General features: G+C 37.2%; 1 protein-coding gene across 1 annotated transcript in view; it reads left to right on the top strand.

Moving 5' to 3' along the window:
- The window catches only part of CFAP99 (cilia and flagella associated protein 99), a 60,884-nt gene that overhangs the window by 2,037 nt on the left and 44,074 nt on the right, over nucleotides 1-14,773 (top strand). The window contains exons 2-3 of the mRNA XM_086747052.1: nucleotides 772-899; nucleotides 13,668-13,812. Of these exons, the coding sequence (XP_086603178.1) occupies nucleotides 780-899; nucleotides 13,668-13,812 (265 nt within the window). The 5' untranslated portion in view covers nucleotides 772-779. The remainder of the gene's footprint in view (nucleotides 1-771; nucleotides 900-13,667; nucleotides 13,813-14,773) is intronic.

Here is a 14,773-nt window from a genome sequence, read left to right as displayed (position 1 = left end):
TTGATTAAGCATTATTTTCTAACATCAGAATATCATGGTATATAAAATACAAGAATAATGGAAAATTACTTCTGTGCTCATTTTTTCCCATTGCTAAACCAGGTATGCAGTTCTGCAAACTCTCACGCATACGAGTTAAACATCACTTGAGGCAGATGTAATCCAGTCATTTCACAAACGTCAGCCATAAAAAGTACCCAACTGCCGTGCCTTCAAAAACCTTGATGGTGGCCTAGACTACTGATGTGTTGTCATCACTGCCCAGCTTGCTGACCAACACTGTACCATTGCTTCCTCATATTTCCTCTCTGTTCCTTTCTTTTGTTGTTTTGGAAAAATAGGCTCTTAATAGCAACATGTGATAAGATTTAAGCCTAAAATTTTGCTTTCAATTGCTTCTCACTGGGGAGAGCAATGTATTAAATAGGACATGGATAGCACACATGCAAAAATTCATGCTTTTCTCTAGTATTATGTTTAATTACATTTTTGTCAAATAACCTGGTACAGAACCCATTTCAGGTATCATCTTAAGGATCTTTTGAGACATTTGCAGAATAAGAAACATGTAATTATGTCTTGTATTTTATTGATGTTTGTACTGTATTCTCATTTCTCCTGTTAGCTGTTCTGAGTAACTCTGATTTTGAAAGCTTGACCTAAATGTTCTCTTCTACATTACTGCAGCATATCTTCTCTATGAGCCTATCAACATGCATTATGCTACAACTGAAGGAGGCATGAAAAAGTAATGATTTACTTTATTTATAGGATTCTCCATGGTAAAGATGGTCATCCATGGAAAACATATTGCAATAATAGTCGAACAGCTTAACAAATTTAACCCTGAAAATCAGAGCGTGGAGGATTTCTTGAATGAATCAGCTAAGATGTTGCAGGTATATTAAGTTTCAGTTCTTCTTACATACATAGCTTACTTTGTTTTACTATGTGATTTTAAATATAAAGATATCTGCTTTCTAATATGTTGTTGTAACTTTCATAGGTTTTCTTACAGTGACATTTTTCGTTCATGAGTGAAGTCCAAATTTCTTATGGTTATCACTAGAAAACAAGGAAGTTAAAGATCAGAGGGCTTGAAAAACAGGAATGAAACAACCTTCTAAAATGGATTTGACAGTGATAGAGAGAGCTTCTCTTCCACTTCTGACTAAGCTGTTCTGTAGTTTCCTGTCATCTCCTTTCCTCCTTCCAAACAGAAGTTTCTGTCAGCACCACCCGTTTATATGTACAGATGCAGTTCAGAAGCTGACTCACAGGACCGGTTATTCTTGCTTTAAGGACATAAGTGACCATCAGAACAGTGGGACAGAGGGAAGTGACAGTAAATCAACTGCCTGATTTTAATCTAATACTGCAAGCAGCCAGACCAAGATTTGCCAAAATGTAGCAATACTGGTTGAAGCTGTCCCCATCCTTTCCTAGCCATGGTTTGTCACCTCTTCCCATCTCTCTGTCCTCAGTGCCACTCTGACTTGTGCTAATACAGCTACTGGATTGAATCAGCTTTAGAAAATCACTATGGGAAGACAGTAATATTGTTTAGATTGCTATTGTCTGTGAGTGCCATGTATTATGAAACTACATTCTCAGATCTCTGATTCCATACGGCCATGTAGCTCAAGTGCTCATTTTCACTTTGACAATGAGGTCTAAAACCCTGCTATTCCAGTTAGATAATGTTTCATGTTGATTTTGTGTAAACACAAATGGCTACAAGAATATAAAACTATGGAGCTGTGATATGAAAATCAAAGACTGAGGCAGTGGATCCATACACATTTCTTGGGTGTTTGCTTTCTTAACTTGTTTCCACTCAGACTCTTAGTTTCTGCCATTGCCCTCCCGCCTTTTAGTACTGACATAACTCTTTGTGCATTTGTATGCTGAGTTAAATCAGGGAACTGATCCGGTTTCAAAATAATCGTTTTTCACTGGGCAGAGAGCAGGTACATTCAGCTGCCACTGCTGCCAAAATAAATACTTGTAAAAATTAATATTCAGATCAGGAAAGATAATAAAAATACAAAAGAAGCAGTAACTCCATTACAGAAACATGAATCTTAAGTTTCTTAATAAACCCTTTCAAAAGGAGAAGAACAGGGAGGATAACTGATGCCAAAGGTAAGGCAGAAGCTTTTCTCAGGGGTAGTTTTAGCTCACTTGCCATGTAATATTTTTGCTGTGAATTTATCCAAGAAAGTAGAAAGCTAGATCTATGTTTACATAAAATTCAACTTTGTTTCCGTACCAAATGGGTGCTTATAATTATCAGCATGGAAAATCCAGTTCACTTTTTTCTTTTCTGTTTTAGGCATATGATCCTAAAAATATTTTAGCATTTTTGTACACATGATTTCTGGGCTTGGCCACTTACTAGTTAGCCAATATTAACTGACCCATGCAGAAACTTCCTCCAGTTTGTAATCTGATTAAAACCATAACTTTAAATCACAGACTGTATTCAAGCCTGTATGTCTCATGCTAGCAGCACGACAAATAGCACACCTAGTGTTGTGTTCTACCAACCAGACAAAAATCCAGAGAGTCAGATTCCAAGAGCACAAATCTAAACAATTGCAAGACACAGCTCTCTTTATATTTATTTGCTTACCTAGATATGCAGTGTATCAGACTTGACTTTTCTACAAGTTACTGTCTTCTATTCTATTAGACTTCTCTAATTGGTTAAGTAGTTTTCCATCTCCTGAAAGTACAATCAGATTCCAGTCATTATCAACACTATATGTTTCATTCATATTATATATTTTTATTGTATCTGTATGTTTTATAGTCTTTATGTCCTTCTAATGTGATATCTGAGGTGTCTTGTTTAGTTCTTTGGTAACAGGTTGATGACCTACGTAAAATATGCTTGTTAGCCTATTGTCCAGCTGTTTGTGGTTTTTCCTGGTGAAACCAACAATTCTTGTGCTAGGTTATTTCTCTCAAAATAAAAAGACAACATGCACAGGTCATTCCAGAATATATTCAAGGCAATTCAGCACCCCAGGAATGTCTCTGCCAGGCTGCAGGAGCCACTATGGATGCCAGTATTGTCAAGTGCCAGATCCTGGGGATATGTACTTCTGACAGCCACACATTCTCACCTGAACTGCAAGGAGCAGATAGCAAAGGATGTTTTGCAGAGCAAAATCTCTGTCAGAATGAAGTAGGTTTCAAACAGCAATATAAATGGTTGTAGGAGCTGATCAAAAGTAAATAAAATTACTTGTTTGGAAATCGAATAAATGGAACAAGGAGATGGGTATTCTTGGCTAATCAGAAATAGGAGATGACATCAGTAAAGAATAAGAGATAATAGGTAGAATGGAACCAAATTGTGAAGAATCTGGATAGTAAAGACAGGCAGCTTTTGGTTTATGTGCTAGAATCAACTCTGAGATGCTAGGTGGAGTAAGTGGGTCAAAACAATGAACTAGCAGAATGATCTTAAAATGAGAGCATTCCAGATAGTTGGTTTGCTGGAGAAAGATTGCATTAGTTAGACCCAGGAAAGACATGTTTATTACAGTAAAATAGAAAATTTTGAGACAGTACCTTACATTTTTAGCTATGAAGCAAAAGAAAAATACTACTTGAAAGCTACTGTTCAAAAAGAGTGAAGTTGATGTGCACATAAACTGGTTGTGATATCCTGGAGAGCAGTCTACATGAAAAGTGACCTCTGAAGTTATGGCCTTGACTGACAGGCAGGGTGGCAATAGTACCAATAACTGAGGAAAGAAATAGCATGAGAGCACTGAAGTTTTGTTTTAGCATTGTTGAAATTAAGCTGACAACAACAATATGGAAATGTCACAGAGAGAGGCCAGCATTTTAGACTGTAGTTTAAGGTCCTTATTTGTGTACATGATAAATGTGAATGTGTTTTGAAAGGAAGCTGGATTTAGTCCTAAGGGAGTAAGTCTGGAAGGCACAATCTGTCTTGATCAAAATATCCCTGTCAACTGTCTACCAGTGGCATAAGATCATTCTTGTGGGAATCCTTGCAAATTAAAGCAGTAAAAATGGCTGGCAAAGTGAGGCACAGGAAAAGAAGTAAAAGTGGGCAAGCAAATATATGTTAAAATGAAGGACTTTACAATATGAATGTATAAAAAATGTATAAAATCCAAAGGGTCAAAGCCGTAGGGTGAAAATACACTTACTTTGCAAGTTATAGCAAGAAGTAACTGGTAGATTTCCATAGTAGATCTTTTACTAAGTGTAGAATTGGTCTTTGTTGAATATTCTGGTCAAAATCCAACACACCATTTCCGCTGGTTTCACTCTGCTGCTGCGAAGGTGGTACAGTCAGAGGCTTGCGTAGTGACTCTTCAGCAAGATTTTCTTCTTAATTGCTCAGTGGTCTAATTTTGCTTACATGTAAGGTTAGGTAAATAATTAAAACCAAACCCAAAATATGTGATTGTGTGAGATAATAATAGTATATTTTTATCTTTCATAAAGACTCTGTAGCAAGTTTTACGTTTTGGCAGTTCAGAATATTTGGGAAATGGCTGTACTGTAGAGGTTTGGAATACTTTGCTAGCCAAATATTTGGCAGATGGAAGAGAAAGATAAACTGGGTTCTGTTCTAAGCTCCATCACCTTTCTATCCCCATCCTTTCTCTTACTTGCCCTGAAACTTACTTTCCCAGTCTCTTCATTTAACCTGTCCCTGTTCCATCTCTTCAAGTCGTTGATTCCAGTTGTGTTGTCACTGTCCAGCAAGCCCTGCTTGCCTCTTTGGTTTTCTTCCGTTCACCTCAAAGTTCTTGCATGTTCAATTCCAGTCTCTACTGTACGTAAACTGAGTCAGAAATCTCTCTCTTCAAACTGAAGCCCACAAGAGACAGACTCTTCTATCAGATTGAGCTTCCAGACTGACCCAGCATGGCTTGTCCCAGTCTCATCCTGTATTGTAGTGAAAGCTCTGCTTGCCCTGGGCTGGGCATGGTAAGAGCACACAGAATCTTCGGGGAAGCTTACTGCTACAGTATAAATTCGTACAAAACAGGTGCAAATGGATATTTTTTAATTTGGCAAAATGCGTATAGATTTTCATAAGAAAATCCAAAGGCCAAATTTGTAAGGCACTGCTTGGCCCCTGTATGCCACTTTGAAAACACATCCCTAGCTGTTCCTCTGCATTTGGTTTGCACCTGCTTACTATTTCCTAATAGCTAGTTAAAAACCTGAAAATTTGACAACTTTCTATCAAATATCAGTTCCTTGTATCAGACTATGATGTGAGCTACTCTCATCTTATTCCTCTTGAATAGCATGGGAGGGTATTCATGAACTTCAACAGAAGCAGAAGCAACCTCTTGACTATTATTTTTATTTCTTAATGCATCTTTATAATTTCATTTAAATATCAGTGTTCCCATCTGAACATATGCTCTCATTGTAGGAAATTTCTGAGACAGAAATTTGTTTGGAAAACATTTGAGTGTACAGTCTGCTTCCAAATATAGTCCAGAGTGACTGCCCGAACTCAGAAGCATTACTCTGTACATATATTGGCATAAATGAGATAAGTAGTTGGCCATCTTTTTTTTTGTAGAGAAATGATGGCATTAGATACTTCTCTTGAGAGTTATGCTTTTCTAGTTGTATGTGGGATTTAATTCCTATGTACTGCTTTGTAAAACCACCCATCTTTCCCTGTATCTTTGCAATCGAGGTAGATCAAGTAGATAACATCCAATAACCATTGGGATACATTTTCCGTCTGCACTTACTGCACTTTGCAACCACTGAGTATTTCAAGATACAAATAGAGAGTCAGAAAATTACTACCAAAGGAATAGAAAGTGAATCTTAAAGAGCAGAGTTAAACCATTGCTTTGACAGTGGTTCACATCTGTCTGAACCACTGTATATATAAAAATGGAATCTTCTTTTGATGTGATGGAAATGTATAAATAAATTGCCAAGTGTCAGGTAGTTGACTGTGTTTAAAAGCAAAGTGCCAGGAGAGAACTTAATCTCTACAAGGCCACTCTGGAAGCAAAAGAGAAAGACACGTTCCAGTCCCACTTCCTATCTTCCAACTCCTAGTTCATGCTTCTATATACAACTGGAGTTAGGGAAACTCACTGATTATTAGCCTCCTGTTTTTAGACAAATACAAATGAAATATGGTAAGGATTTTAAATTATTGAATAGTAGGAGATAAATAACATAGTTTCCTCTAATTAGAATCATAGAATCACAGAATGGTTTGGGTTGGAAGGGACCTTTAAAGGTCATCTAGTCCAACCCCCCTGCAAGGAGCAGGCACATCTCCAACCAGATCTCGTTGCTCAGAGCCCCGTCAAACCTGGCCTTAAAAGTTTCCAGGGATGAGGCATCCACACCTCTCTGGGCAACCTGTGCCAGTGTTCCACCACCCTCATTGTAAAAATTTTTTTTAAATCCCCAATTAGAATGTTATGCTCAAAATTAGTCTAGACGTGATCCTGTGTTAAACTACATACATTTTATTTCTGCAACATGTGAATCTTACATCATAAACATAATTTCTATTTGTTCTCAGTGAATGATCAAACTTGATTTTCTTCCAGGAAGATAACTATACTTTGACTTGTAATTCAGTAATTTACAATCTACATGTGTATTGTATTGTAAGTTATGCTGTTTATAACATAATATTGGACTCATTTTTACATAATATTGGACTTGCTTTTCACTGCAGATATTTTCAATAAGCTCATAGGTTCATTAGTGATATGATGGTTGATTCCTAGTTGCAACAAACAATCCTTCACCTTCAATCGTAAAGAATCATATTATGTCCCTCAAACCTCCTTAAAAACAAAGAAGTGCAAATAAATGCTTTTCCTTCAGTGTTGTGACTTTGTTGCTATTAAAACAGAATTCAGTTTGAATTATCCTGAATAACACATTAACTTAAGATAATTATATAAGTCTATCTCAGTTCTTTAAATCATTAGTATTCACATTCAAATTTACATCTCTTTCTGTTGTTCTTCATTTGAATGCCCAGACTACTTCTCCTTGTTTATCTTCCTAAATGCTTTTTAATACTCCTTTCATCAGACTGAAACCCTCCAGATATCTTCATTCTTGTATACTAAAGCCTTTTCTTTTTATTAAGTATTCTTCAATTAAATTTATCAAAAAAATATCCATATCCAGAGTGATCCTTCATCCAGCGTATGTTATACATAAGGATATTGTTTCATCAGACCATATATAGAAATGGACTGCATCTGTTTATGTAAAAAAAAAAAATAAGTTTTAACCTAACTGAAGCATCCCAGGCATTTTTTTCTTCATTGTGACTGTTAGAATCAAGCTTTTGCTATGATAACAAGACACAGATTTTAACAGAGAAGTTACCATGCAATGTTTGTGCCTTTCTCTATGCAAACAGCTCACTTCATTTTCAGTGGAATTATTTGCTTCAGTTAGAGTTGCAGGATCAGACCCATCATATCGACCTTTATAAATCCCATCTACGGAGAAGCTTACTTCAGAACTGCCACTCCAAACCCACTGGTTTACTCCTTTATCCCTCTCATGTTGATAGCAAGAGAAACCTGTTTATGAGCTTTCCATTTTGCAAGAACATGGTGTAATTTGGCATAACTCTTCGTAGTTCTCATTTGTGTTGGTTCAGCCGTGTGTCTCACACATGCCCACTCAGCTGTGAGTAAAATCTCAAATGTTGAAAGTCAGAGATTTAGTTTTAAATAAGAAAATAATATAATGCAAGATTATTTTGATCCATGCGGTGAAAAAAAATCCTAATAAATTATATAAGTCTAATTTGTATTATTAGTTACTGACATAAATGCAGATTAGGATCTTGCTAAGGAACAGGTGGAATCTGATTTTTCTGCAGTGTCCCGCTCATGTGATTAAATATTAAGTACAAGGAAACTAATGTTAACTATACCTCTTCAAGATAGTCAGCATTATCACACAAAATGAAAATACTAGCTTGTGACTGCAACATAGGCTGTAAATGGTAGAAGCAGGACATTTTGCTACTTATATCCTAACATCCCAGGGGTTCTTCCCACATTGAAATTACTGAAAGCATTTTCACTGACTTCAGAGGAAAAGAAGACTAGGTTCTAGTGACTGGTTCAAAACCTGGTGAAGTCAACAGGAATATTTTCTTTCAGTTCCGTAGCATTTTGATTAGACCCTTGGAGAGGACTAGCAGTGATATCTGAAGCACTATAAATTAATCAGACTGCATCTGCAAAATGTGCATCTCCTGCCTAGAAGCAGACAAGCTCAGTACATACTATTACTCAGTTCTCTCAAGTGGTGAAAGCTATTTTATCTTTTCATCAAATATTATCTTCTTTCTAAAATGTTTGCTTCACCTTAAACTAAATCCTTACCCTGAGAAGTCTCAAACAGGGCATGGCTGATGTTCCTTTCCTTCCTTCTCTCCAGAAACAAGAGCTTTTCTTTCTCTCCTTACCCATCCTTTTATGATCTCCCTGGCCCTTAAACAGGTCCCTTTGTAACCATGCTTGTTACCATGCACTCACCATGGCAAAGCTTGCTTTTTGCAGCTGCTTCATTTAATTTGTGCTATTTCTTGTAATAACATTTTGAAAGGTGTTTGTGTACAAAGTCCTATGCATAAGCTTTCTTGCACAGTCTTTTCTCAAAGAAATGCCACTTGTTCCCAGCTACAGCTAAGTATCAGGAAAATATGTCTAGGGAAGCAGGCTAGAGGCATTAGGGATTTCTCAAAAGGGGGAGATAACGCCAATCAGCACATATTCAGACAAGAGTAGCATTTTTTTCACGGGATCATTCAAGATAATTTCAGACAGGATCATTCTTTTACAACTTAAACACGTGGGAATCAGAAAAAGCTGAAATTCAATGCCATAGAGAGAACACTTTCAGCTATTTGTATGGGAATGACATATAACTGTATTTTAATTATATCCTCTGTAGCCATTGGTCAACACAGTAATATATAAGCTTCCAAACATTTAAAATACAGGACCATCCAGTATTCATCTACGATAAACTTACTATGCTTTACACAACAAAACAACAAATAATAAGCTATAACTTAGCTCATTAATTAGCGATAGAGAGGTTGTTTCCTGCACAAAGAATAGGCGTATTGTTCAAGATCTATTTTGTCTTTGGATAAATTTCAATATTCAGTGCAATAGAAGATGATAGCTGCATGTGTTACTTTCACCTGTAAATGATCTGGCCTGCCTCATGCTGAAGGACTCATACAACATACTTGCAAACATAGCTAACTGCTAGTTGTTTCAGAGCAATGCATGAGGTAAAGCGTACTTGAAAAGGTAAGAAGATGGTATGAGGGACAGAACAAAGGCTCACAAATTAGCATTTATTACTTCTTGTTGCCACCAATGACTTAGTGTATCACATGGGGCAAATCTCTTATCTGCTTCACACCATAGTTCCTGCATTCACAAAATAATATTAGCCAAAAGGAATCTCATTAAAGGCAATTAATGTTAGTAAAGTGTTTTGAATACCTCATACAAAAGGTGCTATAAATGTACAATCTGTCATCGTACTGTACTGTTTCAGGATCATTTGACCCGCTGCTGAAATACAGCCCACTGACATGAAATGCAACATATGATAAAGCCACACAGAAAGAATGCACTTAGGAATTAGTGCTAGAAATTACACCTACTCAGCAAATTACTTTCCCAAAGCAATTATTCTTTCAGATATATAGATAAACTGTAAATATCCTTGATGAAATTTGCTGAGGACAAAAGGCATTTTCTATGCAGAGAGTATCCTAACTGTTTTAAAGCGTTGGCTCGGTTTTCGATTCACTAAATTATCAGCAGGGCTTAACCAACAGCTGGCTCACCTTTGGGATTTCTTATCCAAGTTCTTATCCTGCCCAGTCTTCTTTAGTTTATTATGAGTTCTGATGAGATCACCTTCTTAGATGACACAATTGCAGGCTGCTTTACTATTCTTAATTTTTATGTGTAGAAACAGAATACTTAGTACTATGTGTAATGGAGAGCAGATTCAATTGACAGTATTTCATGACGACTTTTTGGTCTGTAGTTCACAGAATTACCAATCTGTACTGATGTTCTGGGGCACAGTTGTCCCCAGGCTGCACCTCCTGTCACCTCATTGCTTAGCTCAAGGCCAAGGGAGTAAGCAAGAGTAAGCATTTATTTCTGTGTTCATCCTAACAACTAACTTCTGACTGACTTGTTAACTCAGGACAGTAAAAGAAGTAGAGTAAATGTAAACATACAATTGCATTTTTATGCTGTAGTCTGAACTGTATAGGAGATATGATTTGGACACTTGTGTCATCTTGTTGTTATCTGTCTACTTTTGGTCATCTCCAGAGTACATTTGAAAAGCACTGCTTGTAGCACTTTATACATGTAAGAGATAGCAAAGTATTCCAAAGGTGAATGCAAAGATTCTAATCAAGTAAAGATCTTGGAAACAATTTATATTTTTGCTTTCTAGCAGAGGTAGTTGCAAGAGTTTTTGTTGGGCTTGTATCCAATGGGCTTGTCCAGTTTTACTATGGACTTTCTGTTTATCAAGAGAGCTACTGTTGTCTGCAGATCAATCTGCTTATAAATAACAGCATTTGTTCAAGGGGACCAATTGTTTTAGATTCAAAACGTCATAATCCTACTTTTACTGGAACTATGTTATCTTCTCTTACTTTGCCGTTTAGGTACTTAGGTTTGCTTTTGCCTTTTGTGGTGAATTCTCAGATATCTCCTATCAAATATGGGATACATTTGAACATGTGGTGGGGGGTTGGATTTCTGGAGTTACTTTGTCAGTTTTATGAAAGAACTTCCATAAATCTTCATCCAGAAGAGGTATATTTGGAATGGACTGTGTACCTCTGTGTGAGGGATTTCAGTGATGGTCCGCGTAGGGCCACTGTGGGAAATTACAAGCTTAAGAGAGTATGGGTTGTGGAATACCACAGTGTCCCAACTACGGACCACGCGGTGGCATGTGTGAGGGATGTCAGTGATGGTCCGTGTAGGGCCACTGTGGGAAATTGCAAGCTGCACACAGCTGTGAGAACGCAACCTTGGAGAGGAGAGCTAGGAGGGTTGTTGTCTCAGAGAGGGGAGCTAAGAGGGTTGTTATTGAGCAGTATGTTGCTGCTGTCCGGGAACCGCTGTTAGCCATCAGGGCACGTACTTGGCAGGCCTTGCTGCATGCAGTGGCCACACGTGCACCAACACCTGGTCAGTGCTCTGCCACTGAATCTGCTGAGGGGATAAACAGAGGCGGCTCGGAGCGAAGGAGTGAGGAAGGACCCAGAGCACACTCTACGAACAACAGGGGACGCCCTGAAGGTGCTGTGCCTGCCTCCCTTCTCTGCTCTGACCCTGCTGATCATCACCCTCCTGCTCGGTGGTGTCTCCAGCTTAGTCGGGGTGGTAAGACTCTCACAAAGGGAAAACAATACGCTGGTAACTGCTTATGCTAGGAACTGTAGCTGCTTATGCAAGGCTATAATAGAGCAATAAATACTGCTGTGCTTTTAAATATCATATGCTGGGTGATCTTTGTGCATAGGAATTCTACGAACCAGTTACAATCTCACAAGAATTCTCAGTGCTTAGCAAGATGGAGTCCCTGCTTCCCAGATGTGTTCACTCTCTTTCCTCTGCTCTTCTGTTTGTGTCCATCCTCCATCTAAGCCCTTCTGTATCTCCTGTTTTCCCTTACCGTCCTTTTTCATTCCTTTCTCTGTGCTCCTTCTTTGCCACCTCACTCTAGTTGGCTCCATTTTCCCAAATGTATTCCCCTTTATCTTCCTCCCATCTCAACCACAACCTGTTGGTTCTTCTTTCTCTAGAGCCCCGATTAAGAATGTGGGTGATATCCAGCTTATTCACACTCAGTCTCTAGTACTGCCCAGCAGACTTTGTGAAAGCTTCCATGTCTCCATGTAGTGATGAAGAAACAACTCTGTTGCTTCTTACCCAGCATATCTGGGTCATAGAATATATTCAGAGATGTATCAGATTACTTCAGTTATAGAAATAAAGCTTTTCTATCATTTTAACTATTATTAGCCTTAAGGACCTAAAAAACACAAACTGAGCTTGAGTCTGTTTCTCTGTGTGTATCATTAGTAGTATTGTCTATTACAGTTCTAGAGACAGATGTATGGCAGTAAAGAAACTACAAGCATGTATGTAGCTGTAATTTTGCCCACATACAGGTGTAAGTGCCTATGCATATATAAATATATATCGAGATGGAGACAATTATATGGAGGCACTGTTTTCTTCTAGTGATGATGCACAAATTGGAAGGAATGAAACCTGGCTTTTGAGCAGGAGTAGTGAAAAAGAAGTATGCTTACTCTGAGTGACAACCTGAGAAAAGACATTTGGAATGCTTCTGCATAATTTTTTACATTGAAAAATTAGAACTGCAATTTTAAAGTTTTGCCTTGAATTTGCTTAGTCTCAAAGCCCTATATAGTGTCATACATCAGGCAATTCACATAATTCCTTCCAGCAGCCTCTAATAATACCTTTAAACTGGAAATAAATCATATTAGGGAAAAAAAGCGATCAAGAAGCTAGCAGATAGCCTACTAGGCAAGGTGAACCTCTCATCTGATATATTATTGCAGTTCAATTGTTCCCACATCTCAGAGTTATGGGAGAGATCATATATCAAATGTGGACTACATGTTTTCAGAAGATGCACTTAGCTTTTTTCATGGCTTCTTGGCTAACCTCCTGAAGTCAAAGAATCATTATTGTTTGTCATTTTGTCATAGTGTGGCTGTCTTTTTTCAATTCATGTCATAACAAACTGTTCTGGGCCTCAGATTTTATTGCAATGTTTAAAGATGGTTCATACTAGAAGTTTATCTAATGTAATAACAGATATTCCATAGGTAATTTATTATGATTGAAACTCTCTATGAAGTTCAGGAACATTCATATTTTTTAAAGGGATTATGAGGTAGGATTCAAATGGCGTGGAGTGAGCATCTGACCCTCCTTTTTCTGTTCGCTTGTGGTATTGCATGAACATTACCAGTGATAGAGAGCACAGCTAGTTAAGAAACAGTCTGCATTAATAACAGTCTTGGCACTCACAGCTTTAGTTTAAATTAGTCATATTCTCCACTATTACGTTACAGTAGCAGTTAAGAGTTAAGGGTCTTTTCCATAATCCCTGTCCAGCTTCTCCCCTCACTTTAGTCTCTTCAAGTAATACAGACTTCACTGACAAAGAACAGGTTTCCTACTGGAAAAGAAAGCTCTTACTGAAACTTTCTCATACTATTGACTTAGTTAATCATTGCTCATAGCTCAGAGACTTCAAATTTTCTTTTTGTTAACTGTTGACATTCATACATCAAGGCCTTTTAACTAAATGTGTGTGTCAGCAGTTCAACACTGGGGAAGGTTACGTTTCACTTAACAAGGGCCATTAATTTGTTGGGACTGCCCATATTTGATCGTATTAGAATTGTGTCAGCCCTACCAAAGGCACTGCTGTTTGTTTTTCGTGTTTTCCAATTACTTCAAAATGATTGTACTTCTTTTTATACAACATTTTCTTTCAGAATACATTAATAATTATTAATTTTTTTATCTCTATAGACTCTTAATGTGGCAGAAGAAAAATTTGTGTTGGATACACTAGCTGGATGCATAGAATATAGATCCTTATTGGATGTAGTAGTCAACGCCTTTTTTGTTCGGGATGGGAGATACTGCCTGCTTTCTGAGCGTAATCTCTATGTAGGTAAGTTTTCTCTAAAAGACCAAATGTGTTTTTCACAAAACTTTAAAAAATATTATTTTACTAGTGTAGGTCTTAGTATTATATTACATTTGAAGTGTTGTCATTGTGCCCAGTGTAGTATGAAGTACAGGACCTTTTCTGATGGCTTTACGATGTAAAGCCTAAATCCTGAAATTGCTATTTTGTCTGGATTCTCACAGGTGTTAACTGGAATTTTACTTAAGAAAATTCTGCAGAATATGCTTGCAGGTTAGGTAACACGCAGATGGAAAATGGCATTGGTGGCTAGAATAAGTATCTTGGAAGTTTAACCATCACTAAAAAATGCTCTTCAGTGATTTCCATTTACTCTCTTTTGTGCAACATAGAACCTCTGCTATTCAGATATGAAAATGTATAACATCACAATGATGTCATCACAGTGACATAAATAGATTTCTGTCTGTCTCCATCAGTGAGGTCAATAATGTTCCTTTTATTAGTTCCTTGGTTAGAATTAGTTACAATGCAACTGTATCTGATAGTGTGAGCTACTTAATCAGAGTAGTTACTACTCCCAAAGTTATTTCAGGCATTGAGATGTGCATTAAAAAGCAATTTTAAAACAATATTTATGCTCTGCATTTAATACACGTATACTGAGATTGATTTATTAAGTCCCTGAGTAAGTTAGAGCCACAAATCATACTGGCATTGGTTGTCTACATCACATATGTTCTGAAGCTTTGTGGGTACTTTGAAAAGTCCAGTCAATTTAATTTAAAGTAGTTGAAAAATACAAAAACCATATCTAACGTAAGTATATCTACATTTTCTGGTTTTAAAGCTATTACATTTTTATGGCAATTCTGGTTGCTTCTGTCACAATCTGGAAAGGTATAGAAATCTAAATCAAATAACAAACAAAAGGGAACCTAAACTGTCAAGGATAAAACTAATAGTATATTGCGTTTATCCTAAA

This window comes from Chlamydotis macqueenii, chromosome 4 (genome assembly GCF_036417535.1).
Source record: "Chlamydotis macqueenii isolate bChlMac1 chromosome 4, bChlMac1.mat, whole genome shotgun sequence".
Classification (NCBI taxonomy): Eukaryota; Metazoa; Chordata; class Aves; order Otidiformes; family Otididae; genus Chlamydotis; species Chlamydotis macqueenii.
Note: the sequence above shows the minus strand (reverse complement) of the source record. Positions and strands in the feature narration are given on the sequence as shown.